The 27,979-nt window shown below is 38.7% G+C and overlaps 3 protein-coding genes across 5 annotated transcripts in view; 2 read left to right on the forward strand and 1 right to left on the reverse strand.

Moving 5' to 3' along the window:
• The window catches only part of AGGF1 (angiogenic factor with G-patch and FHA domains 1), a 29,701-nt gene extending 18,048 nt beyond the window's left edge, over positions 1-11,653 (forward strand). For both annotated transcript variants that reach the window (XM_074360082.1, XM_010949270.3), the window contains 6 exons: positions 992-1,093; positions 1,972-2,137; positions 3,271-3,353; positions 6,466-6,593; positions 8,018-8,117; positions 9,405-11,653. In XM_074360082.1, coding sequence (XP_074216183.1) covers positions 992-1,093; positions 1,972-2,137; positions 3,271-3,353; positions 6,466-6,593; positions 8,018-8,117; positions 9,405-9,605 — 780 coding nt within the window. In that variant the 3' untranslated portion in view covers positions 9,606-11,653. The remainder of the gene's footprint in view (positions 1-991; positions 1,094-1,971; positions 2,138-3,270; positions 3,354-6,465; positions 6,594-8,017; positions 8,118-9,404) is intronic.
• A 9,590-nt stretch (positions 11,654-21,243) lies between these two features.
• ZBED3 (zinc finger BED-type containing 3) lies at positions 21,244-25,747 on the reverse strand. The gene has a single exon (XM_074360083.1). The coding sequence runs from the start codon at positions 25,745-25,747 to the stop codon at positions 25,109-25,111; it is 639 nt and encodes a 212-aa protein (XP_074216184.1). The 3' UTR covers positions 21,244-25,108.
• Positions 25,651-27,979, forward strand: part of PDE8B (phosphodiesterase 8B) — a 294,732-nt gene continuing 292,403 nt past the window's right edge. For both annotated transcript variants that reach the window (XM_010949268.3, XM_010949269.3), the window contains exon 1: positions 25,651-25,783. The gene's annotated coding sequence lies outside the window, so the exon portion shown is untranslated. The remainder of the gene's footprint in view (positions 25,784-27,979) is intronic.

Below are 27,979 nucleotides of genomic sequence, written 5' to 3' on the forward strand. Positions count from 1 at the left end.
CACATCCTTGTACAAGTTTTTGTTTGGATATATGTTTTCATTTCTCTTGATATCAACCTTGGAGTAGAATTGTTGAGTCATATGGTAACTCTCTAACCTTTTGAGGAACTGTCAGATCCCCCCAACCCCCAAAGGCAGCTGCACAGTTCTACATTCCCACCAACAGTGTATTGTTTATGAAAATTTTTTAAATTTTATTATTTTTTTAATTTTTTGTGTTGGGGGAGGTAATAGGTTTATCTATTTATTTATTACTTTTGGTGGAGATGCCAGGGATTGAACCTGGGACCTCATGCATGCTAGGCGTGCTCTCTACCACTGAGCTATACCCTCCCTGCTGTGAAATTTTAAAGTAAATATTTCTGCAACTTTTTATCCAGTATAAGCAGACACATTGAACATATGCCCAATATATGTGAGGCACTGTATTATGTACTAAGTGGTAAGCAAATTGTAAACTACTGTAAGCAATAATTGTAGTACAGTGACATTTACATATGCAGTAGCATCATATATGCAGTAACTGCATATAAGTGTTATATAAACAAAGTGCTGTGGAACAGAAGGGAGTGATTAGTCCTGAGTACTGGAATCTGGAAAACTCTGAGAAGATGACCTTGAATGCCTCAGATCACCTTTTGTATTAAGAAGAATTTTTAATGACATGGAGAAATACTTAGGTGAAAAAATTATTTCAGATTGTATGTATTGTATAATTTCAACTATATTATACAAGTAGAAAAGGTAGGGCACACACTAAATTATTAATGATAATTATAGGTGGAATTATAGGTAACCTTTTCTCCTATAGCCCTCACATTTCTACCAAAAGCATTGTAATACTTTTGTATTCAGAAACAAGTGTGTTAAAAATAGTAAAAGTTGAATTATCGGAGATTAAAATCTATTGCATCCTATCATAGAGAAATTCTTAATCTGTGGTTTAAAAAAATATATAATACTTTATAATTACCTGGTTTCTTTTTTTAAGTTTCATGCAGAAATTTATTTTGACCATGACTTACAAAGTTATGTCCTTGTGGATCAAGGCAGTCAAAATGGTACAATTGTTAATGGAAAACAGATTCTTCAGGTGAGTGTATAGTAATTAAATACTTGCACATTATTTTAAAAAACTGAACTGAAACTTTTTATCCCTGAGGGCCATAGTTATTATACATATTGTTTAGTTCAGATTGGTGTTCAAGCCCAAATGTGTTATGTGGAAGAGAATTCTAGAAAGGGCTAAAAAAAGTATACATTAAGTGAGTACTAGACTGTTGAGTTTTGACTTCTAATTACATATCTACCCCTTATTTTTAGAGATAAATGCATTTTAAAGTGATTCAGAGTAAAAGTTCTTATTGCAATGTTAGGGGCCGTTTTTGTGTGTGTGGCTTTTTTAAAACTTTTAATGGAAATGTTAAACGGGAAACTCCTTGAAGACAGGAACTTTGTTCAGGTAACTTCTATCTCCAACATGTGGCAAAGTGCTTAGCACGTAATAAGATAATGTATGGAATGGAAGGAGGGAAGTCTTATTCTTACTCTGTAAGAATTTTAAAAACCCTGAATTAACCAGAGAAAAGAAGAGGGGGAAAGGGAAATATGATGCACTTATTCTCTTAACACTTTATCTTTTTGACTATGATGAGTACTTATTTTGGTAACAGGTTGTTTGAAGTTTGGATTGGGTATTTCTCTGATGGGATTGGGCATGGAGATAGGGAGATAAGTAGATTGTGATAATATAAAAATTAAAAGTTACTCAGTTCAGGTGTCTTCTCCACTGGTAGAACATTATGCATCATCCTTAAGTTGTGGAAATGTGAGTGTGTGTGTATATGTCTCTTATTGAGAACTGTCTCAAATGTTTTTTTGTTACAATCAGACATTACTTAACAGTAGATATAAAATAAAATAGTCATATTTAACTCTTGGATTTCTGTTTTGTAATTTTTTCCCCTTTAGCCTAAAACTAAATGTGACCCATATGTACTCGAGCATGGAGATGAAGTGAAAATTGGAGAGACTGTGTTGTCCTTTCACATTCACCCTGGCAGTGATACCTGTGATGGCTGTGAACCAGGGCAGGTTAGAGCTCACCTTCGTCTTGATAAGAAAGATGAACCTTTTGGTATGTGAAACTTACTGTTAACATGTGGGCATGGTAACTTTTCTCCTTAATTCACTGAAGTGTTCTAAAGAAGTATCAGTTAGCTACCAGCTTCATATCTAATTGATTGAATACTCTGCTGTGATACATTTATACTTTAGTTAATATTATGAAATGAGCCTAAGAAATGACATGTATTTGAAATTTGAGACCCAGGCTAGTAGATTATGATTGTAGTTGATTTTTTGATGTAATAATTCAACTGTGCTATTACAGCATTAGGTTACTTTCTTTTCAGGAATGATCATCTTTAGCTCACCTTTTGCTAATCCAGTTTATAGGCTTTTGAAGCAGCACTGCAGTGGTAGCTAGGTGTCCTTCAGAGGAGTAATTGTGGCATAATTAAATTAAGATTGGTTTTCCTTTAACATCTATTTACTGATATGAAAAAGTTACCCACAGTTAGACTCTGTTATAAAATAGCAACGTAGAAAAAATAATAAGCCAAGGTATTAAAAGTTATTGGTTGATGTGTTTGCTTTCCTACTTAGGCTGTTGATATATCATCTGTGTATATATCATTTTCTATAATAAATAACATTGTCAAAGATTTCTGTCTTGCTTTAAACCTACTCATCTGAGGCTTTGAAAACTGAGATACTTTGAACTACTAAGAAGTAATTTTTTCACATCATTTTTTTCTCAGCTATACATGTTCATTGTGAATTTTTTGTTTTCTGATGCTGGATTATGAAAATGAGTATGGCACATTATACAATAATACAAATTTTGGGTTCTGTGGTTGTTCCTTTGCATAAGCTTATGTTCTTTTGGAAATTCACAATATTTATGCATTTGGGATTCTATTACAATAATTATTGAAAAATTAAGATGTTCAGTGTTTCTTTCAGTATCTAAACTGTATCATTTCTATAATCTGTGGATTTTGGTTTACTTTCCTAGTCGATTTAATTACTAAAATGCTGAAAGGATATATCACAATCCAAGATCCATTTGTATTAGTTTATTTGGACTTCTGGTTAATCTGCAGATGGGATACTAATACTACTAGTTTTTCGTTATTAAATAAACAGTATTATAACAGATTTAGTTTAGTTTTTTTTCTTTAAACGAAACTCACTTTTTCCTTTTAGCTGGTCCAACACTAAGTAAGGAGGAGAAAGAGTTGGAAAGGAGAAAAGAATTAAAGAAAATACGAGTAAAATATGGTTTGCAGGTAAGGATGTTAAATATTGTTGCATGTGTTAAACTGTGCATCTGTTTTTGTGAAAAACTGCCTTTAGATAAGTATAGTCCATTTTATATATAAAAAGAGCTATTTAGAATGATTTTGAGATTTATGTAATTCCTATTAGTTGTTTACTGTTTACCTCAGCAACTGTTGATGTTGGAGTAGAAGAGTGGTGATGATACCCTACATTTGAATAGCCAGTTCTGGTTTTCAAAACACTTACATTAAAATGATACCATTGAAGAACATAGTTGGAGAATTTATACTTCCTGATTTCAAGACTTATTATAAACTACAGTAATAAAGACAATATAGTATTTGCATAAAGAAAAAAAAGTATGTTGATGGAACAGAATAATGAGTCCAGAAATAGACCTACATAGACAGATAGATATGTAAGTAAATGTGTACTCGTGTGTGTTTTTGTGTGTATATGTGTGATTTTCAACAAGGATGTGAAAGCAGTTCAGTGGAGAAAGGATGGTCTTGTTTCAACAAACAATGCTGGAACAATTGGGTAGTCATATGCAAAAACCAACAACAGCAACAACTTTGATCCATACCTCATAACATAAAAATGAGCTCAATATGGATTATACATATAAATCTAAAACTTAAGACTAAAAAACTCCTAGAAGTATACCTTTAAAAAAAAAAAAGTTGGGCAAAGATTTTTTGGATATCTAACACCAAAACACCAAACGCACAATCCTTAAAAAAAAATTGCACTTCCTCAAAAATTTCTGTTCTTCCAAAGACACTATTAAGAGAATAAAAAGATAAGCCACAGACTGGGAAAAATATTTGTAATTTATCTATCTGATAAAAATCATGCATCTTATACCTAAAATATGTAAAGAACTTTAAAAATTCAATAAGGGAAAACAGTTTAAAAAATGAGCAAAAGATTTGAATAGACACTTCACCAAAGCAGATGCACAGATGGCAGATACATACATGAAAAGATATTCAGTGTCATTAATCATTAGGGACATGCAAATTAAAACCAGTTAAAAAGACTGGCCATACGAAGTGTTGGGCATGTGGAGGAACTGGAACCCTCATAACTGCTTATGAGAATATAAAATTGTGTGTTTGCTTTGGAAAACAGTTTAGTAGTTTCTCTAAAAGTAAAATTACACTTTTAGGATTCACCATTCTACTTCGGGGTGTTTACCCAAGAGAAATGAAAGCATATGTTCATACAGAGACTAGTAAACAAATGCTCACAGCAGCTTTTTTTCTAATAGTCAAAAACTGGAAAAAACTCACGTGTCCATCATGAATTGATAAACAAACTCTGTTATCTCTACATGGTCAGACACTCTTCAGCAATAAAAAAGCATAAGCTGTTGATACAGGCTACAATATGGACAAATATCAAAATAATTACGCTGAGTGAAAGAGCCAGACAAAAAGAGTACAGTTGGACCATTTAACAACACTGGGATTAGGGGCATGGACCCTCCCCTCGGCTGAAAATCTGCATATAACTTGTACTCAGCCTTCCATATCCACAGTTCCTCTATATCCAGGATTCTCTATCTGCAGATTTAACCAAATGCAGATTGTATAGTAATGTAATATTTACTGTTGGAAAAAAACCTGCGTGTAAGTGGACCCACGACGTTCAGACCCATGTTGTTCAAGAATCAACTGTACATGTTGTATACTTCCATTTCTGTGAAATTCTAGGAAAGCAAACTAATGTATCCTGGTAGAAAGATAAGTGGTTGCCTGGATACAGGAGAGGAAGGATGCACTGGGCATAGGTCTGGAGGGATGGATTACAAAGAAGGATGAGGTTACTTTTGTGGGAAATGAATGTGTTATGATGTTAATTGTGATGGTTTATAGTGTACACAAATCTGAAAAGTATCTAATTGTACACTTAATGGGTAATTTATTGTATGTTAATTTATACCTCAATGAGGGAGTTAAAAAAGTTACCGTTTAATCCCATAAGCAGACCAGGAAAGTAATTGATATTGCCAGTTTACTTTGGAGAAACTAAAGCTAAGGGTCCCCCAGCTACTAAATGACAAAGCTAGAAGTAGAAGCTAGGTCTTAAGTGTATTTGTCCACTGCTTTTTACACTTTATGAACATGTTGGAAAAGATGCTGCCAAAATGCTTTCTCAAAAATTTTAACTCAGTTTCTATATCATTTTCTGGGCAAGCACCCATTAAGGTTGGTGGTTCTATACTTTTCTTCTCTATTTAAAAGCAAAATTAAGTAAAAACTTCTGTGGTACTTTCCTTGCATTGCTCTAGCAGTCCCTAGCCTCTTTGTGGATAAATGTACTTTTTGTGTAAAGATCAGCAAGTAATAAATAACAAAGGGAAAGAAAAGCCACCTTTGAAGAAGCTCCAAGCTGAATTGCCTACCCCTTTGGCGCCACTGTCCCTATCTGTGCATAGCTGTGTTGTTGAGCCGGTCATGCTGCACTTGCCTAAGACTGTGTGTGTCTGCGCTTCAGGATTATAAACTTCTTTGCATTCTGTCACCTGGCATAGGGCTTAACATACTCTACTCAGAAAATACTTGTCGGGTGACTAATCATATAAATGAAGCTATATTGGAGCAAAAAGCTGTTATGGTCAGTATTTGCTTTTTATCCATTTTTTAAAGACTAAACATTTTTCTCTTCCAATGAACAGTATCAAACTATTTTAGTCTTTTGGAACTTAGAGTTCCTTAGAGAAAAGGAGAAATAGATTTTTTTCCCAACCCCAGGGATTCTGCATATTTCTTTGAATACTGGTAGTTCATTCATATGAGAATATGAGTACACAGTATTAATTCAAAATATACTGTATTTTCACTAAATTATCTTATGATAATTATTACAATTTGTATATGCTCTATATTATCTTCTGTATACAATTTATGTTGTAACACAACTTGAAATGACAACTTGAAATAAACATTTTAAAGAGGACAGAATAAAAATATTCAATTACATAATGTCTTAATTTATATAATAGCTTGCTTAATAGAGACAACATTGAACCATATTTGCTAAGCAAGGCAAATATATGGACATTATATTTTAATTTATCAGTTTTGTTTTCTCAAATATTTCGTGTTTATAAAGAATACAGACTATGAAGATGAAAAGGCATTGAAGAATCCAAAATACAAAGATAGAGCTGGAAAACGTAGGGAGCAGATTGGAAGTGAAGGAACTTTCCAAAGAGATGATGCTCCTGCATCTATTCATTCGTAAGTATTAAATTTTAATTGCTTGAAACATTCTTTGTACCATAATCACTTTCATAGGTTAATCTGATTTATAGGGCTGTATAATCTGATAGATGGCCTTGAAAGGAATGGTTCAGAACAAGATGGAAACTCTACATCTATTTACATTTTTCTCTATTATTAGAATTCTTATATTCCCTGGAAGATTACTGATCACATATGTGAGTATGTATATGTACATATTTAACACATACAAACTTAGACACATATATGTGCATGGCTAACATTCTAGTCATCCAATTGAGTGAGCATACTTTTATATACTAGATATTTAGAAGGCTGGGCTAGTAGGACATTGGTGTGGACTGATAATTTTTAATCATTATTTTAATAGTCAACAACTTTTGTTCTTGACCCTGAAATACTATTTTTCTTACTTGTTTTTCTTTGATTCAGTTTTTTTCTTTTAGCAAAATAACATTGATATACAAAATGACAGTGCATCTTACAATTTATGGAGTCAGATTTGATGAAATATAGTATTAAAAATTAGGTACACTAAGCAACATGACTAGTGTTTTTTAAATAATTGCTGGAGAATATGAAGATTACATTATAGTTAAATTAGAAGGCAGAAATAAAAATGAAACACATTGGTCTGACATTGCTTGGTTTATTGTTATTGAAGAGCTGATTTAATGTATTCTGTAAATGTATTCTGTAGAACTGAAAAGACAATGTGATAGAACATAAAATACCCTTAAATTAGCAGACCATAAAATCATAAAACAAAATGCAAATAGTTAATAAGGTCTTAGTTTCATTTTGTTTTAACTATTTTATTGATGTTACATCCACAAATAAAAGTATCAGTATCAATGACATAAGATTAACACATTGCAGAATACACGTCTTGATCAAGAAATAGAAAATTATCAGTGACCCCAGAAACCTACCCTTCCAGTGTCTCTTCCTAATCACTATTCCTCTCTCCTCCTTCCAACAGCATCAGATTAATTTCACTCATTTTTGAATTTTAAATAAGTAGAGTAATTTACTATTTATTTTGTGTCGATATTCTTTTTGTCTAGCATTACTTTATTAGGTCTGTTTTGTTTTCATTGCTGTGTAATACTCTTTTGTATGAATATGCCACAGTTTATCCACTTTACCACTGATGGACATCTGGATTGATTCTAATTTGTGGTTAAAATTAGATTTGCTGCATAAACATTCCTGTCCATGTCTTTTTGGTGCACCATGTATGTGCTTTTCTCTTAAGCAGTATATGTAGGGCTAGAATTTGTGTATCTTCAACTTTATTAGGTAATGTCAAGTAGTTTTCTTAAGTAGTTGTACAAATTATTTTTAATTCACTAATTAATTATAATTGTGACTTAAATAGCTTTTTTAGAAATCAACTGTCAGCTTCATTTTCTTTAAAGTGAAATTACCGATAGCAACAAAGGTCGGAAGATGTTGGAGAAGATGGGTTGGAAAAAGGGAGAGGGCCTAGGGAAGGATGGTGGAGGAATGAAAACTCCGGTAAGACTTATGTTTTCTTTCATTCTTTATTCTTACAACACATACATTTACTGTGTAATCACTATATGCCATTGCCTTAAGTGCTAGGAGTATTGTTGCAAGCAAAAGGATGCGATTATTGTCTTTGTGGCAATCACAGTTACGAAATATATATATGTGTGTGTATATATATATATATGTTTATGCATTGTTTTCTTTTTAATGTTTTTAGGAACCCTCGTAGAGTTTTTTCTTTCAACAAACTAAGATAGTAAATGTTTTAGTTAGAGGTTCATCTGTGTCTCTTAGTTATTTTTAATGACTTCTTTACTATGCCTGGTACTAAACATGCAGGGACTACTATCACAGTGTTACTTTACAAACAGGCAGATTCTGCACTAGCTGGAGAATCTGTTTTAGGTTCAAGATTCATCACACGTAACAAGCAGTAGTGAATAATGTCTGGAAAGCACACAGCGCTTTAATTCTGCCGTCCCGTGGTACATCAGAGGTTCAGATTCTCTTTCACAGAAACCTTACAAAGTAATAAGACTAAAGAACTTTCTTGATAATTACTTGATACCTAAAGAAATAATGGATGCATCAATGTGAATTTAACGTAAATTTTCTCATTTCATTGAGGTACAATGGGAAGAACATGGGTTTTGTAGTTAGGTTAGAATATGTGCACTAGCACTAGATGTGTGACTTAGGGCACTTTTGGGCTTCAGTTTTCATATGTAAAAATGGAGATAATGAGAACTTTTTCAGGGATGTCTGGAAATAAAGACCCTAGGATGGTGCCTGACCTACATTAGACACTCAGTAACAAGTAGCTCATAATAGTTCTCAAAATAATGAGAAGTCTTCCCCTCCTTTTATGAAAATAAACAATCAAAGTCTCTCTTTATGACACTTAATGTTTAACCTACCTGTTCACTAACTTAGGTGAGGCTAATTCAGTAGGTTTAAATACATACATCCTTTGCCTTCACTTCTGGTTAGAGTGGATGACAGACTGATTCTGCAGCATTTCAGTGAAATTTGGTGATTGCTGTTTAAGGAGAACTCTAATTTCCATAGAGTCAGCTGTATTTACTGACAAGAAAGACAATGTAGAAAAATGAATGTAAGCCCCATGTACAGCCATGTGTGTATTCCTGTATGTGTTTGATGCATTTGGCAGTTTTTTCTCATGCATCAGTCTTTTCTAAATCACAGAATTATAGTTAAAGTACAACTTGGATACAGAAGATTTCAATGTGTTTAGATGCTACAGTAAGTCCTCTGCTCAACTTTTGGTAATAGATCCAGCTTCAACTTCGGCGGTCACACGCAGGCCTGGGGACAGGCAAACCATCCTCAATTGAAGATGTTCACCTTCTCCAAAACAAAAGCAAAAAGAACTGGGAGAAAGCACGAGAGAGATTTGCTGAAAACTTCCCAGAAACAAAATCTCAAAAAGATGCACCAGGGACCGTGCCTTGGGTCAAAGGGACTGTAGAGTGAAGGTCAGTCATAGAAACAAGTAAGTGTTTTTACAGAGTTTAGAAACTCTTGTTTTTTTGCAGAAATTTTCCTACCAAGAGTCAGTGGCATGAGGGAGCTGTCACAATTTACCCTTTCATGATTCAGACTTGTGTAATGAAGTGTGGTTTGCAGCTTTTGAAAAACATTTTTAAAAACTAATAAATAGGGACTGAATCCAGTTATGCTGTGAGTGGACTCAAGTTCACAGGGCATGGATGAGCTTATCAAACTTTGTTATTTTGTCATTTGCAAGACCTATATGAGCAACTAGCCATATAAGCAAAATTCATGTAACCACTGACATGACTTAAATGAACATTTGTCCTTGTCTCCTTAATATTCGTTACTTTAAGATGTACAACAAAAGAAACATCAAAAGATATAAAAATGATTCTGCCTATGTGCATTCTTGTTTATGCCCTTGAGAACTTAGATAGAAAATGTTGAGAAAACATGGGTAGTGGTGTGTAAATTTTACTATATTTGAAATAACCTAGGTAATATTATTGAAGAACTAATGGACAGGTGACATGTTGTAGAAAATTAGTCTTTCATTGTTTTCTTCTATGAAGAATCTATTGATTTGTACTATATATTAAGCATTCGCCTTTGGTTTGTTCCATAGCTGAAATATTTAGATATGAACAATTGAGTACAGTATTAAAATATTCAATGTGCTGGCATTTGTAGTTTTGATAAATCCCATTGCTGGCAATGGAGTTGTGCTGGAGAAATCTGATTTCTAGTGCAAAAGGATTACCTAGCCTAGGCCTCAAACTCAAAGATACTTATTGAAAATATTTTCAAATGCAATAAAACATTATACAAAATTACAAATAAATTATAATAAAATTTTACAATAAAAACATTACAACATCAAGAAGAGTGATTCATTGAACCTATGATTTAAGGATACTGGTCTGCTTGGAACTCATGACCAGCCAGAATTTTCCTGCTGAGATTGGCAGTGCAGTAACAGAGGGACAACTGTGGATCTTTGGAGCCCTGCACTGCGGCTGTCCAAATGTAGATGTCACTGCCCTGCCAGTCATCACTGTTCTTTTCCTCTCTGTTTAGCTCTTCTCTCAGCTTTTTGCTGGGAAATCAATGCTGGAACTGAGCCTTTTCTTGCAGTGAATATAAACTATATCTCCTTCATCTGCTATAAAGAAATATCTTTAAGATTTAGAAATGGGAAAGGAAAATTCTGGAAAAAATTACACCGTAGGGAAGATAATTCAGAAAGAAAGGCTACTTGTTGGAATTTCTAGTCTAAATGGTACAGGGTACTTAATGAACAAAGTGGGGTGTGAAAAGAAAAATATGTATTATTAAAGATGAGACATATGCCCAAACAATTGTCAAGTCCACTAGAGGCCTAAGATGGGATAATCAGAGGTCCTATAACTCCAAATTTAGGTTAAGTATTTTTCTATATCCTTCCTGGCAACCTGCATACCTTAACACATATATATGTACGTTAGGCTTGGAGGCAGTAGGAGTGTCCTGCAGTATTTTCTCTGAAGTAGAAAAATTACTCGTCTAAATGTGGTTCTGATACTGGTGCCATGTATATAGGTAACAATATAGGATTCTCAGTAAACTTGCTTCTGGTAGCTCTCATGCACTGGGTTAGTATACAACTGTGTATATATTTCCCATTTTTAAAATTGGATTGTGGAAAACTTTTTCATTGTTTTCTTTTGTTAAGAAAATGGAAACTTGAAAATGGTGATAAAAATTGAAATACATGTGATATTTGCATTATTAAAACCCTTTGCAGATCTAAAGTCTCAGGGCTATACTGTATACTGATTAAAGCACTGAATAATGTCTGGTTCTATTTCTACCTAGGAAATAAGAATATTAATCTCACATGTTTGTCTTGAACAGAAAATAAGAAAATGTATATAAAAGCACTTTGTAAACTGTAAAAGTAGTACAAATGTGAGCTTCTATTTGTTTAGAAGCATAAATGTGGATTGTGTACAACTTGAGTTATACATAAAATTGTTTTGTGTCTAATATTTTAAATTACAGTTTATTCACACAGTATAAATTTATTAATTTAATAGCTTTTAAGTGTTTATTTTAAGCTGAGCTGTAAGTTCCTGAATTTTGAGAAATCTAATCTTATTTTTTGCCAGAACATGAGAAGCTGACAAAATTAAGAACAGAAGAAACCATCACCATTACAGTAAAATAACACAAAACATTTTCTAGAATTAAATAGTTAGGAAGCACTTTTTCTCAAAAAGAGGGGTTTTTTTGCCTTTCAAAAGTTTTTACGTCTGATATTTCACTTATTCTAGTTGTAGACTTATAAAAACTTACAGCTCACCCAAATCAAACGCCTCCCAACTTTTCACGTAAAAGATTATTTCTTAATTTGGCACATTTTCAGATATCAGACAAAAGAAATAAATATCTAACAAGGGGAAGCAAGAGGTGTCAGAGATGGTGTACAAAGGCCAGCTTGTTGAGGTGTGGGACAGAGGGATGTGCTTGGAGGGAGCCAGAAAGGCGTTTCTGGACCCCTTACCTAAAGACATTCTCAGGAACAGTTGAAAGTACTTTCCCCACTGTGTTGTTCCAAGTGTGCTTCTTATTTTTGTAGGGCATCACTTACAGTTCTGCCTTGAATCTTTGATCTAAAACATTTCATTTTACTTTCTCAAGCTTTAAAGTGGAAATATACTTGGATTCTTTAAAATGAGTCAGTGCTTTGTGTGTGTCTCTGTGTATCAGGGCCAAGGCTTTGTCTTTGCATTTCTGCTTTACAACTCTTAGTGCTGGCTTATGGCCTTGTAGTTGCAAAGTGACTTTTGGAACTCCAGTCATCATATTCATGTCCAGAACAGAAAGAAAAGGGAAAGAGAGCCGTATTTGTGTTAGTTCTCTTTTATCAGGAAAGCAAAAGCTTATCGAGAAACTCTCACAACAGACTTCTCCTTAGGGGCCTTAGCCAGAACCTGATAACATGACTGCCCATAGCTGCAAGGGAAGTTGAAAAGGATGATCTCAGCTGGCTTAACCCAATCATGAACCATCACCTGGGGCTGAACATGTTGCTGTTGGAATCAGGGTTCAGTGAGCAGGGCTGAAAGGAGACAGTAGATATTGAATGGGCAGGCAGCTAGCTGTCTGCCAGATAACCCAGGGGGCTGGGGGTTGGCTAAAATGTGATGCAGTCATCCTGTGTGCTGCTTTCTAGCTATCAGATGAGTGAGCTAGAACTGTCTGTACCCTGATGGAGAAGAATATTCTTATTACATTGCTGATTTTAAAAAACAGAATGTTGAAAAGTATGTATAGCAGAATCCCATTAAAAAAAAGGTACATAGAAAATTGTTAATATTAATTACTCAAGGAGTGAACAGTGTTTATTATTTCTATATTTGAACTTTAAAGCAGGTAAAATTGTGTAGTTAACTATGTGTATTCTTACACATTTATAATAAGTAGGAATACACTGCCAGGAAGTGGAGAGACCTTCAGGGCTGAACTCCAGGTATTTTTCCTCATGCTCATATACTCAATTTCATTTATCAACTATACTCCCATGGCTTGCTGGATACATATCCAGCTCAAAGTCACCATAAATGCAGCTTATCCAAGACTGAACCCATAGTCTTCTCCAAACCTGGTCTGTTCCAGTGCACTCTCAGCTGGCAGTACCATCTGTCCAGCGTGCAAGCCCAAACTTAGGAGTCAGTCCTTGTTTCGTTCCCACCACCCCATCTCCTCCTCACCCTAATTTCCAATCTGTTAAATTAATTTACTATCACTACGCATCTAGATTGTTCTGCTAGCATTCCAACTGGTCCCCCTGAAGTCATTCCTTCCTCCGGCCCATCCTCCACACTGCAGACGTAGTGTCTTTACAAATCCTATTTCGTCATCTCCTGTTTAAATCCTCCCATGGCTTCCCATTACTGTGAGGACAGAAAACAAAATCCTAGCCCATAAGACCCCACCTGGTCTTGCCACTGCCAGATTTTGCAGTTCTGTCCTGTTTTACCTTCCCACTCATTCTCTGGGCTCCAGGACGCTGGCCTTTTTTCCAGTTCCTCAAACGTGCCAGGTCCTCTCTCATCCGAGGCCTGCCTATCTTCTGTCTGGAATGGTCTTCCTCTACCCTTTTCCCTACTTAACTCTGACATTATTTAGATCTCTGCTGATTGATTCTTCTTCAGGGAAGTCTCCCTTCTCTCCCTACACTAATGGCCTTTGGTACATGTTCTTGAAAGTCCATATTTGTTTCATCTAGACTACTTATATATATATCACAGTTATATAGCAGTTATGTAGTGTGATTAGTGTAATATTTATCTGTCTAGATTCTTAAATACCATGTAAGCACAATTTTGGTTTTTCTTACAACTGCATTCCTGGTGTCTAGCTCTGTGCACTTACAGGCATAGAAATAGAGGAGCAAGGTGGTCCTGGGGATCTGCAAGCGGCTTGAATGTGAATAGAGTTTTATGTGATAGAGGATACATGGAAGGAACTGAGGCTACAGGAGAGTATAAAACAATGGCTTTCAAACCATTTTGACCATGATCTATGTTAAGAAATACAATGTATATCACAGCTCAGTAGGTGAGTGTCTGTGTGTGCATGTGTAACAGGTTTTGTATACTAATACTTAGCCATTAGTTTGGGTAATGCAATTTTGTTTTTGTTTTCTAAATCACCGATTCCAACCGCTAAGTTGATTTTGTAATCCACTGACTACGTGTGGCTGATTGAAGAGAGGCAGAGTAGAGGCTAGCAGACCTCCTTGAGGGCTTGTTCCATCAAGTATTTTATTACTGAGTACCCAGCAGGGGTTGGATAGACCTGTGAAGGCAGGGACCCTGATCGTCTTATTCACTGCTGTATCTTCAGTACCTACCACAGGACTGGATGCTTAGGAGGTGTTCATGAAGCGTTTGCTAGGAGGATGGATAGAACACACATTTGTGGTGTGTCAGGCACTGTTCTAAGGAAGCACTTGATATATATTCTTTATTTCTGCCAGTATTCTATGAATTGGAAAACTGAGACTTAGGTTTTTGTTTTGTTCAAGGTCAGAAACTCTGTGTGCCAGAGTGGCAGATTTGGGGTTTAAATCTTGATTCTTTTCATCCCAGTGGGATGGTTAAGAGCATTGGTTGAAGAGTCTGACTGACCTGGGTGGAAATCACTCCTGAACTAAATGACATGTAAAAATTTATTTAAACCTCTATCTAAGTGTCTTCATGGAGTTGTTGGGAAGTTTAAATGAGAGAAGGCCTTTTTGGCACTGAGCAGTGTCCAGTGCATAAGAAGCCCTCCAATATCAGTGATTGTTTGTATTAATTACGTTGTGCTATCAGTACCAAGTGTGCGGTTGTAGGAGGAGAGTCCCGGAGTGGAGATGGTGGTTATTGGAGTCAGGGAGGATGACGGATGAGGTGAGTAAGTGGCTAGGTCATCTTCATTCCCTGAGGTGATGATACGTGGACAAGACTGCATAAGGAGCTGGAATTCTTAATAAATATTGGAGAATGAGCAGGAGACTGGTAGACAGTAGACTGTGAGAAAGGGTGGAAGGTATTATGGGGGACCCTTTGCGATCATCCTCAAAGAATCTGCATGACTTTGGAAATGCAGCCATTGGAGAAAGTGCTAGGGAGATCTGGCAGGCCACCCTGGCCCTCAGTACCCTGTGGGAGCGGAGGAGCTACAGGCGGAACTCGAAGAAGAACTAGATTACAGAAGCTTCTCTGTGAGAATCCTTGAGCAGCGTGCATTCCTTCAGCAGATAGCCTTGAGGCACTTTCTAGAGGCCCGGCGCTGCTCTGGGCACTGGGAGACAGCAGCACCCAGGTTGGGCAAGACTTGCTGCAGCCTTGGACCTTACGTTTATTTCTAGATAGTATTTGGTAGCATGCAAAGCCCAAGTGGTCACATGAAGGTCTTGATAGTTCCAAAAAGAGTATTAGTCCAAAGTAGTTTCTGTTCATTTCAAAGTTTTTTCAAAATCCAAAGTTCTTGGGGTGGAGGGCGAAGGAGCAGTTTGTTGTGGTGGTGGTTTTTAATGTTTTCAGATCTGCCTGTAAACCAGACCTTTTTGGGGAATCTTACAAACTCTGCCTTCAAAATATTTTACTCATGTTTTTGAAGGGTTTGATATGTACACAGTGGTAGAACCTTACTGAGACTGCAGCCCCTCATTAAATTATGCATCTCCTCTAATTACCTGATGATTACATTAACTCTGCCTGCTCAGATGTTGGAATTTTGTGGTTCTAAGTCTGAAGAATAGAGCACTGAAGTACCCCCCCTTCACACCCTCACCTCCCCCCCCCCCCCGACAAAAGCAACATTTATCAGGTCATTGGAATTGGAGTGGATGGCGAACATTTAAATCAAAACTTCCCTGGAGGATGAGGAGCAGACATACTCAGGGAAGCTGATGTGATGGCGGCAAACAATGTCTTCTGTCTGCTGAGTAAGGATAACTTTCAGAAATTCTTCCAACAAAAAGCTAGCTTTCCTCATCTGTGTTAAAATGCCGTGGTGTTTCATTGCCCAGAAAGCAAGAGAGGGAGAAGTTGGTGGAATATTATTAAATACATTTAAACATGTCACAGTGTGTTACTTAGCTTCCAATTACTAGTAGACTTCCGAGGCCAGGAAGGTTGCCAGCTCATTCATCTGATCATTACTTACCTTGACCAAAGGCCCAGGAGAATATATACTGAAATAATAAAGCTTTCATTAGCATTTAATGCTTTTCCTTAAAGCCTTCATTTTAATACTATGAAATCAGATTTCAGAGAATGTCATAATTAAGATTTTCATAAAAAGAAACATTTAATACTGTTTAAATATGTAATGACTCCCAGTGCTATCTGAATTCATTCACATCATAAACCCACTAAAATGGGCTTTAATCTCTCCTATGACCATGCTACCTTTACTTAACCTTAATATACAACACTATCAAGGCCACTTTATGAACCCCCCCCCCCACAATTACATCGCTTTATTATAATTACACCCTATTAGCCAGAAATGTTAATCTGGTTATATTCACCAGACTGGGCTCTGAATAACTGCCAGCTCTTTTAAAAAAAAATCAGCTTTTCCTGGAAAGATGAATATTTGCCAACTTAAGGATGTTTTACAGAATGTACCAGAAACTCTGAAAGATACTCTTACTCTAAAAGAGGAGTTCCAGAAGTGTTTTAAGCATGGAAGCATTTTTGGAATGATTGTATAGTCTTCAAAGGTGGCTAGTTTGAAGGCAAAAAGTGCTTTAGACGGATAGGTTTTGATATGTTTACTTGTGAAATTGGTCAGATTACTTTGTAGTTACAAGTCATACTGAGTTTTGACTAGATAAACTTATTTGACAAATCAGGTAAGAAATTTATGTTTTGATAGAAAAATAGTTCTGTTATGAAGGAAAATGACTTTGTGCAGCTGCTCTCAGGAATCATCCCAGAGAACTTACTCTTCCTGAAGTCCTTTGGATTGGTTTTGAGCTCCCGTTCAGGTAAGTAGGTGAAAAAGAAAGAAGTCATAGTTACTGAGTTTAAACTATGTTAGAATTTGTCTAAATAACATCTTAATTAGTATAACAACTCTGTAAGTTATGTCTTATCCCCATTTTATTGATGAAGAAACTGGATTTCAGAGAGGTTGAGGTGATTGCCAAGGTAACACCTAACATAGGTGGTTGGAAAGCTTAGATTTTATATTTCAACTTGTGGACTAATCATAACATTTGAGGACTCTTTTTTTGAAAGCTTATATTTTAATTCACATCTGACTTCAAAGGCTCAACCAACTCCTCACATACACCACCCAGCCTTCCTAGTCACTCCGATCCTAGTCAGCCCACAAATTTACCAATGTTCTCAGAACTACAGAGGCCTCTGACTGCCCCCTAGAGGCACCCTCACCTTCCAGGTATCTTTCTCAGGAAGGTCTATGAGCACTGTCTGCATTGAGCAGAGAGACCAAGATACAAGGAGGAAAGATTTGGACCCCCAGTAAAGTGTTGATTTCTGAGGAAGAGGGTCTCCCCATCAAGCACATGCCTTTCTCACAACCCCCAGACATGGACGAGGCAATATAATGCTGTGATAGGCAGAAAATGTCTGCCATCCCCCCCCACACCCCAAAGTATCTACATCCTAATCCCCGAAAACTCGGTACATTACCCAGCAGGGGAGAATTAAGATTGCAGGTAGAGTTAGGTTGCTGCCTAACTGAATTTAAGATAAGGAGCAGGTGCTTTAAATGTGGACGAGGGTGGCAGAGTGGTGCATTGTGAGAAAGACTGGTCTTTGCTGGCCTTGAAGATGGAAGGGGCCACAGCCACAGAATGTGGGCAGCCTCTGGAAGTTGGAAAAGGCAGAAAATGGATTCTCTCCTAGAACCTCTAGAATGGAGCACAGCTTTGCCAACACTTTGAGAACAACTTCAGACTTCTGACCTGCAGAACTGTAAGATAATAAATTTGTGTTGTGTTTAGCCACTAAGTTTGGGGCAATTTATTACAGAAGCCGTAGGAAACTAATAAAGACTAACCTCATTTACTCTGGGAAAGTTGCATTGCTTACCTCAGCACCAGAACTCTTGGATGGGAAAGAGCCAACATTAACCCAAGCACTTCAGCAAGCACTCAGGCCAGGATACAGAGGTCCTGGCACTGGTGAAGAGGTGGACTGGAAGAGAGTCATGGAAGGATGTGCAACTGTTTGGTCCCAGGTCTAACCAGCATCCTGGATAGAGCTTGAGCCTCCAGTCTGCCACTTACTAGCTATGTGGTCTTTAGCAGGCCACTTCACCTTGGTGAAATGTGGCGCCTCCTTGTAAAACACGGACAGCTTATACCTGTCCTGCCTGCAGGGTGTTGTGAGGGCAAAAAGTATGGTATGGGAGAGCATGCTCATTACCACATACACATTTTCACTTCTAGGTAGTGAATCGTATACAGTTGGTACCTCAGTTCTGTGGAAGAAAATGTGTGATAGACTACTATTTTTTTTCCATATTGCATTTTATTTTTTTTATTGAAGTACAGTCAGTTACAGTGTGTCAATCTCCGGTGTACAGAACAATGTCCCAGTCATGCATATACATACATATATTTGTTTTCATATTCTTTTTCATTAAAGGTTATTTTAAGATATTGAACATAGTTCTCTGTGCTATATAAAAGAAACTTTTTAAAAATCTATTTTTATATATGGTGGTTAACATTTCTAAATCTCAAACTCCCAAATTTATCCTTTTCCTCTCCCTTTTCCCGGTAACTGTAAGATTGTTTACTATGTCTGCGAGTCTGTTTCAGTTTTGTAGATGAGTTCAGTGTCTTTTTTTTTTTAGACTCCACATATAAGTGATATCATATGGTATTTTTCTTTCTCTTTCTGGTTTACTTCACTTAGAATAATGATCTCCGGGTCCATCCATATTGCTGCAAATGGCATTATTTTGTTCTTTTTTATAGCTGAGTAGTATTCCTTTGTATAAATATACCACAACTTCTTTATCCAGTCATCTGTTGGTGGACATTTAGGTTGTATCCATGTCTTGGCTATTGTATATAGGACTGTTATAAACATTGGGGGGCATATTTCTTTTCGAGTTAGAATTCCCTCCAGATAAATACCCAGAAGTGGGATCATATGGTAAGTCTATTTTTATTTTTTTGTGGAATCTCCATATTGTTTTCCATAATGGCTGCACCAGCTGCATTCCCACCAGAGTGTAGAAGGGTTCCCTTTTCTCCACATCCTCTCCAGCATTTATCACTTGTAGACTTTTGAATGATGGCCATTCTGACTGGTGTGAGATGATACCTCATTATAGTTTTGATTTGCATTTCTCAATAATTAGTGATATTGAGCATTTTTTCATGTACCTATTGGCCATTTGTATGTCTTCATTGGAGAATTGCTTGTTTAGGTCTTCTGATTGGGTATTTGTTTTTTTCTTATTAAGTTGTATGAGGTATTTATATATTCTGGAAGTTAAGCCTTTGTCAGTCGCATCATTGGCAAATATTTTTTCCCATTCCGCAGGTTGTCGTTTTGTTTTGCTTATGGTTTCTTTTGCTGTGCAAAAGCTTGTAAGTTTAATTAGGTCTCATTTGTTTATTTTTGCTCTTATTTCTATTGCCTGGGTAGACTGCCCTAGGAGAACGTGGCTAAGATTTATGACAGAGAATGTTTTGCCTATGTTTTCTTCGATGAGATTTATCATGTCTTGTCTTATATTTTATAAGTCTTTAAGCCATTTGGAGTTTATTTTTTGTGTATGGAGTAAAGGAGTGTTCTAGCTTCATTGATTTACATGCTGCTATCCAGTTTTCCTAAGACCACTTGCTGAAGAGACTGTCTTTTCTCCATTGTATATTCCTGCCTCCTTTGTTGAAGATTAATTGACTGTAGGTCTGTGGGTTTATTTCTGGGCTCTCTGTTCTGTTCCGTTGATCCATGTGTCTGTTTTTATGCCAGTACCATGCTGTTTTGATTACTGTAGCTCTGTAGACTACTATTATTTTTAATAATAAGCATGCATATGTGACTTTCAACATCTCAACCTGCAGTTAGCAAGAAAATCTGAACAGAGCAACGGATTAACTCAAACGATAATGGATGTTTCACTGTATTTTATGTGATCGTAGCATGTTAGAGCCGAAGAGGACATTAATGAGCACCTCATCCTTTTTCCAGACAAAGGAGCAGACTTAGGTTGTGGAAAGGTAGGAAGATCCAATCTTTAGAAAGAATTCCCTAATGAGTGTATGGCACCAAAACAAAAGCCCAGTTTTTATGAATCCCTTCCAAGACGTGAAGGACATGGGCAGCTATTTAAAGAAGAAAGTCAGCTCACAGCAAGCCAAGCCCATCGTTTCTCCAGCCTCTAAGGATGACAACTTAAGTGCATAAAGGACCCGAGCTCTTGGTTGTCATTATTCCATTTTGCCCCCTCCCCTCCTCCCTGCCACGTTTCAACCCAAAAAAGTAACTGATCACTTTACATCATGGCAGGCGTTCAGGAGCTGGGTTCAGGGCATTCTGCATCCCATTGCCAGCCATCTACCTTGCCACTGTGTGCATTGCTCTCAAAAGCAGCATCCTGGTGGGGCTATTAGCAAGCCTAGTCTCATACATCAGGGAAGCTCTGCCAGTGTACGCAAGGCATGTCACCATCACCCATTAGCAGTGACAACTCTCATTATAAGCAGACTGTGCCATAGCAAGAGAGACCGATGCAGGCCCTGGAGCCCACCTCTGCGCTCTCAAATCCCAGTGCTTAGCTGACAGGTTGCCAGCTAAGCCAGTTGGTCCTAATGGCCCTTGTGCTTTGCCAGGTGAGCGGGCAGAAGCCCTCAAGGCCAAAGAGGCAGAGTATCTGATGAGGAGGCTGGAGCCAGGTAAGCCATCATAGCTACTATCTCCCCATACCGAACAAGGCACTCAGGCTCATTTTTCTCCTGTCAGATGATGGAGGTGGACAGGACAAGGGCTGACATTTCTTTCTAGGCTTTTCTGGAATTGCAGATTGTACCAGTTTTTGTGTTGGAGGTTTTGTTTATTTTAAATAAGGAAGTTGAATGCTGATAGGATTTTTCATTTGCAAAATGTAAGTAACTTTATTTTTTATTTTAAGAGTAGTTTATGTTTGATATAAAAAAAATTACAATACAAAAGTGTAAAAAGTGTGAAACTTCCACAACCAGCGCTAAGTCATCAGTCAGGCTAATTGGTTTCCCCATACCCTGAACAAGCTATGTTAGCCATCTTTCTTGAGGGGGCGGTTAAGACTGTAAAAATCAAATCTTTGCTTATTTTAATGGTTCTAACAACTGGTGAAAATGAAGGGTAGCATCAGTAGTTTTTTGTTTCCTTCCAAAAAGTCCAGATTCAGGTCTTACAGCCCAACTTACAAATCCACATGAAGAAGTTAAATTCCAATACTTAATAGAAATACCTTGTAGTGTTATATAGGGTAATATAAATATTGCAAGGGACAAAAGAATAAAATACATTAAAATGTTAATAGCAGTCTTACTAAGGCGGCAGAACTTTGGGGGATTGTATTTTTCGGCTGTTCTTCCTAGATTGGGGCATTGCATGTGTGTTACTTGTGTAATGAAAAAAGTAATTTTAAGAAAAGCATTCTTGATAATGACATGCTAGGTGATTGGATTCAAACCAGTCTGCCTAGTAACTGAAACTTATTAAATCTTTATTGACTAAATGGCTTTTAAAAATTATTACTGCTATTTTCGGGCTGTTTTTTTCTCTTAGGAATTCTACTCAGATAATTAAAGATAAATGAATAATTACATTAGTAATTTGGGGAAACTCAAAAATCTTTAAAACTTTGAGTGGGTTCAATGCCTCAAATAGTTACTGAGCAACTGTTACAGGCAAGGCATTGTGTGAGTAGAAGGATGAGTGAACTCCATCCCTGCTCCCAAGGGCTCAGTGTTTGGCAGGAGGTAAGACCCCAGAGTCACATGCTAGATGGCCTTTTTAAGGGTTTTGACATTACAAAATCCTACGAGAGTCCAGAGAAGTAAAGTCATCTCTGAATGGTGAGGAATCCAGGAAAGCTTCATGCAGCCAAGTTGAATTTAAGCTTGGTCTTTGAAAATGGATGGGATTTTTCATATTCAGAGATTGAAGGGGCTTTTTAAGTAGAGGAAAGGCAACAGAGGCACGAGGGTGCCAAGATCAGGACACGTCAGAAGGACAAGGAGACCATTTTGCATACAGCATGTGTAGGGGAGGGACAAATAAAACTGGCCTGGAGGTGAAGAAGACTTGGATGTGAGGCCACAAGGTCAAAGCCAGTAGATGATGGGTGATTGTGGGTCATTTGAGCAGGGAATATAATCATTGTCGGCCTAGGACTGTTCCTTTGGCCAAGTTGAGTGTCAGGTGGGGGACAGTATGGGAAGACAAGGATGGGAAGATGAATCCCAGGTGAATGATAAATGGGGCCTGAGCTTGGCAGGTGGCATCAGAAAAAGACAGGTGTGATAATTTGTAAAAATAGACGCAGTAGCCTAGGATTCAACGAGACTGGTGTTAAAGTCCCACCCTGCCTTGACATTACTTAGCTCCCCTGAGCCTGTCTCTTCCTCTACAAAATGTGCATAAGAGTAATTAAGGGTTTGCCACATGGTAGGCAGTTATTCTTGTAAAGCATCTTTCAGCACAGCTCTGGCACGGTGAATGCTCAGTACATATTAATGTCATGGATGGTATTACCTGGAGTTGGAGCTAGAAAGAAAACAGGTGTCAGCTCGGTGACTGAGTAACAAGAGAGACCGTACAGCAGCTAGGAGCATGGCATTTGGAGGTCGAGACTGGATTTGGATCCCAACTCTACTATTTACAACCGTAATCTTGTACAAGCTACCTAACCCTTCTCTCGGTTTCCTGAGCTGTGAAATGGGAATAGTATTAATACCCCACAAGGAACTGCTAAGGAAATAAAGTGAAATAATACATTTAGATGTACCTGATACATTTTAAGAGCCCAGTAATTTTTAGTTATTGGATGAGGGCTGGGGCTGCAGAATTGAATAGATTTACCCCTCCCATCTGCAGTGGCAGGATACGTAAGTAGAGGGGGAGACGTGCTACAGGGGATTGGACATGGACAGACTGGGAAGAACACTCAGGCTGAAGGTAATCAGGAGTCGCTGGCACAGAGGTAATTGTAGCTCTGCAGGTAGATGAGTCAAGAATGAGTACATAAATTGGCCAAAGGAAACAATTAGATAAATCCAGAATACAGGACAGTCTATATAACAGATGTCTGGGACTCTCTCAAAAGTGTCATGGAAAAAAATAATAAGGGGGCTATTCTAGACTAAGAGAAACTCGCATTACAATCAAAAGTAAGGTATGAATCCTGTTTCATGCATTACTGGTTCCTGTTTTTTAGAAAAGATAAAAAGACACTCTTGGGACAATTAGGGAATTTTGATTAAGGACTCTATGTTAGAGGCTGTTGGGATAAACATGCTGAAATATTTAGAGAGGAAATGCCATGCCTGTTTGGGGTGGATGGAAGAAAAATAAATATGGCAAAATGTTATCAGCTGCTTAAGTGGAGGATATATGTGGGTATTCATTGTATTAGCTCTCCAACTTTTTCTGGATTCTTGAAAATTTTCAAATTCTCAGAAAAATAAGGAAAAAAGAGACCTGAAGAAAAATTATTTGGGAACCCATCTACATCAGGAAAAGGAATTCTCTGGACGAAAGGCAAGTTCCATCTACCAAAGGAGAAATTTCAAGAAGGGAGAGAATAAGCAAAGTGAAGGCTGAAAAGAAATCATCATATGCAGGCGCTGGGAGACTGTAATGGCTTCTTAAGGGTCCAGTGTAGCATGGAAAGCTGACCACGAGTGAAGGAGTAAGGGATGCGGAGGAAGTACAGGCAGCAAGGACTGCTCCACACTCCTTGTTTGGGTGGTATTCAGTTGGGAGCATCCAGGCTGGGGAAGTCTTTCTTTTCAGTACAAGGGAGACTAGGCTATTGCTAAGAGGAAGAGTCTGAAGAAAGGGAGAGGAGGAGACAGGAAAAGGCCCAATAAAGGTGGAAGAGGAAAACAGGAGAGAGAAGTGGCCTCCGATGGGACGGATGCCTTCTCCTTTGGCCTGGGAACAAGGACTGTGGAGATGCTGGGAAGGAAGCTTCTCCCTAACAAGGAGGGATGAGGTCATGTCTTGCTAATAAGGTGACAGAAGGAGTAAGGCAGATAAGTAGGGAAATTTACCACAGTTGCCACTGGGTCTGAAACGGGAAAGATGGCGGAGGCAAGATAGGGTGCACTTGGTACTGCCAGGCAAGCTGGGGAGGGGAGTAAAAAGGTGTTCTCCGGGACTGCCTTTATAAGGCACAAGAAATGACAGGGTAGTGACCAGTCATGGAACCTCAACAGCCTACTGTTCAGAACTTGATGCTAGGCAAAGACTACTCATCAAAGATTTACTAAAGTAATGAGTACACTCTTTTTGGGTAAAAATGCTTTATCCTCATTTCCGTGCACCCTCCGCCCTGGGTTGCCCTGGCTGGTGTAAAGGCACACAGTGTGATGGTCTTTGGTGTGTAAGGAAACTGTCCTTTCAAAGTCACTAGGTACAAAGTGGACATGGCTCCGGGTGATCTAGGTTCACGGGGCTGTTGCAGCTCTCATTCCAAAGGCAGTCAGAGGAAAACCACGCCCTGCACGGATGTCACTGAAGGCCACCAGCAAAGAAGACCGCTGGAGCTGCACTCCCAGGCACCCCAGAGCACCACAAGGAGTTAGTGATTTTGGATTCTGCTCTGGCTTCCAGAGTGCTTCTCAAAGCCCCGCATTTGGTGATCTCCATTCGACAGGGCGGCAATGAGCCTGAGATCCCGCTCGCGGGTCCGCGGACCACACTTGGAGTAGGCTGGCCTAGTGGGGATGGAGTGGCCAAAACCTACAGGAGGACCTTCGTGATGACGTAGCCGTCCCTGTCCCCCTCAGGCTCCTCTTTGAGCGGAGCGCAAAGCCTAGCCGACGCCAAGGCCAAGGCGCCCTCGCGCCGGCTCACTTCCCGCAGCCGCGCCTGCAGCGCCTCCCTCTCGGCCTGCAGTTCCCGGCGCGCCTGGGCCGCCGCGCGCTCCTCCTCCTGCAGCGCCCGCCGCCTCCGCTCCAGGGCGCGCTCGCCCTGCTCTAGGGCCGCCTCGCGCCGCGCCAGCTCGCGCTCCCGCAGGCTCCCGCGCACGGCCAGCGCGCCCATCTGCTCCAGCAGGCGCGCCCAGTCGCCCTCCGCGGCCGCGGCGGGGCCGGGGGCGGCGGGCGGCGAGCGGCGGGCGGCGCTCTCCTCCAGCTCCCGCCGGTGCGCGCTCTTCAGGTGTTTCCACAGCGCCGGGGTGCCCGCGTGCCAGCCCGGGCCGCGGCCCACCTGTTCCCCGCACAGCCGGCAGGTGGCCCGGGGGCCCGACGCGTGGCCCGGGCGCGCCGGCGCCAGGTGGAAGTACCCCCACGCCTCGGAGTACGGTGCCCCCAGGCGGCCCGCGGCCCCGTCCGTCCCGCCGCTCTCTTCCATGGTCGAGGCCGGTTCGTCGCACCTCATTCTCCGTGCAGCGCCTGCGCACCGAGGGAGACCGGGGTAAGACGACCACAAAACTACACGTGCACCCGACACGCACGCCCCGACACACAACTTCTAGGACTAGAGTTAGCCTGTGAAGAAACCATGCCTCCCTCTTAACCACAGGTAAAAATCCTGTGGTTAGTTTGCGTAGATACTTGCGTGTCTTTCTCAGTGTGTGTTACTAACTTGATTCCCCAGGAGAGAGAAATGCTAAAAATGTTTATTCTCTCTTTCCTTAGCTAGGAATTCTCTTCGAAATTCATTGGGTCCTCAGCTAGTAAATACTGAGACAAAAATTGGGAAGCCAAGCTTCTGATAAGAATAAGCTAAATTAGTGCCGTATGTACATATGAGTTTTAACTCGTCTCCTTTGAGGTCTTTAAAAAACAAAACAAAACAAAACTTGTCTTTTCTGAATAAGAGCAAGGCTTCCTGTTGAATTCTTCTCACGGTGTTGCAGAAGGAAGGAACTTTGGGAAGGAGTGGGAGGTAAGTTTTAGGAATGAAAATTTTGTTTCATAGACTTTAGGGGTGAAAGTGCCAGGGCTGAGCAGCCTTTTAAAATTAGATTTCGAGGAGAGAACTTGTTCCAACATTTAAAAAAAACAAAAACAAAAAAACTTTGTTTTTGTGATTTTAAAAACAATGTGCTGATGAGAAAATTGTCAGTCCTAAAACCTATTCAAATGTTCTTAAAATATACACATTTAGGGAACAGCAATATCCAAAGCAGCCTTCTAAAACTTTTACCTTCACATTAGATGGTGGGCCATGTCCTGAGGGCCTTGGGGGGTGGGGGTCTCTGTCACTGCTCAGAGTTTCCAGCCAACCCAAGTTCTCAGGTAGGAACACTGCAGTGTGACTTCTGAGTTCTGTAGAGCCATCAGCACACAGTGCTAGGAGAAAAATTCAGAGGGCAGGCAGCAGAGTAAAAGAAATTCAACTAAATAGCCTTAAAGGTAGATACTAGAAATACTGGCTAGTGCCATGTCCCTCCGGTGTTCACTATTCTGACCTTCTTATAGGTGCCCCAGTCATAAAGTTAGTTTCCTATATGGCTCATTCCAACTAAATGGCCCTCTCTATATATTAGCAAGATAAAAAAACTTGGTCAGTTCTTTTAATGAAGGAAGAAAAATAAAGAGAAGTAATAGCTGCCTGCTTTGTCCAACAAATAACTGTAGTTAAAGGGATCTAAGCACAACTCAGTGACTATCACTGCCAAGTCCTTTCTAGTAAGAAAACGTTTCCCACTGTGATAACCTGTCAAACGAGGGGGAATAGAAAAAGTGAAGTTTCTTCTTTAAAAAATAACTTCACAAAAGGTCAAAGTGTGATTCTAGACAAATGTGCTTTGAAAGTTTAAAAATAATAGTAAGAGACAGAATTGGAGCTCTTCTGAGAACTTATTTCAGGGGGAAAGATTCAGGCCAAGGTGGGGGGATAACGCACAGTGAGATAGCTAGTCTCCTGCTGTCAGGTTTTGAACCAGCAGCAGGGGAGATAATGAAGTTCCAGAATCTCTCTTATTAAAGTCAACTAGGAATGACTGAAGACAAAGATGAGAACAGGAAAAATAAGTTTCTGCAGTAGTATTTAGTGTTTAGTAATTCAGTTGCTAATAGTCTTGTTACAGATGTATCACAGTCTTCTAAACCTCATTATTCTTCCCACCAAGGAAGTCCACTTGAGATCAGGCAGGACATTTAACAGAGCTCTCAAATTTTAAAATAAAGAACGAATTTACCAGAATCATCAAACAAGATAAATACCAAGCTTCTTCTAACTAAAGAAATAGCTATTTACATATCTTCTGATATCACAGGCATTGATTTGAAAATGGTCACTCATGATAATTAGTATAAAAGATCTTTAGAAATGAAAGGCTGTATTTCCCCCAAGAGATTTATTAAATCCCTAAAGTCCCCAAAGCCAAAGTGGTGGGATGAGTAGGGGGGTTACAGACCACCTCCAAGGTGAACTTTTTTATGGTTAGCAAACATTATGGTTCATAAACAGAACCAGATTTTAGTCTAACAGATGTTTTTTGTTACCCAACTTTACCTGGATTTTTTTCTACTTTTTTCTTTTTTTTTTTAGAATTCTATTGCTTCTACAGTAAGAATCTTATCTTTCCAGAGTACCTTTTTAAAAAATTACTAGACATACACAAAAGTGGAGAGAATAGTATTATGAGTCTCTATATTTACT

This window comes from Camelus bactrianus, chromosome 3 (assembly GCF_048773025.1).
Source record: "Camelus bactrianus isolate YW-2024 breed Bactrian camel chromosome 3, ASM4877302v1, whole genome shotgun sequence".
NCBI classification, from domain to species: Eukaryota; Metazoa; Chordata; class Mammalia; order Artiodactyla; family Camelidae; genus Camelus; species Camelus bactrianus.

Bases quoted from the DNA above. Each gene is read 5' to 3' on its own strand.
- ZBED3 (XM_074360083.1), bottom strand. From the start codon at position 25,747: ATGAGGTGCGACGAACCGGCCTCGACCATGGAAGAGAGCGGCGGGACG.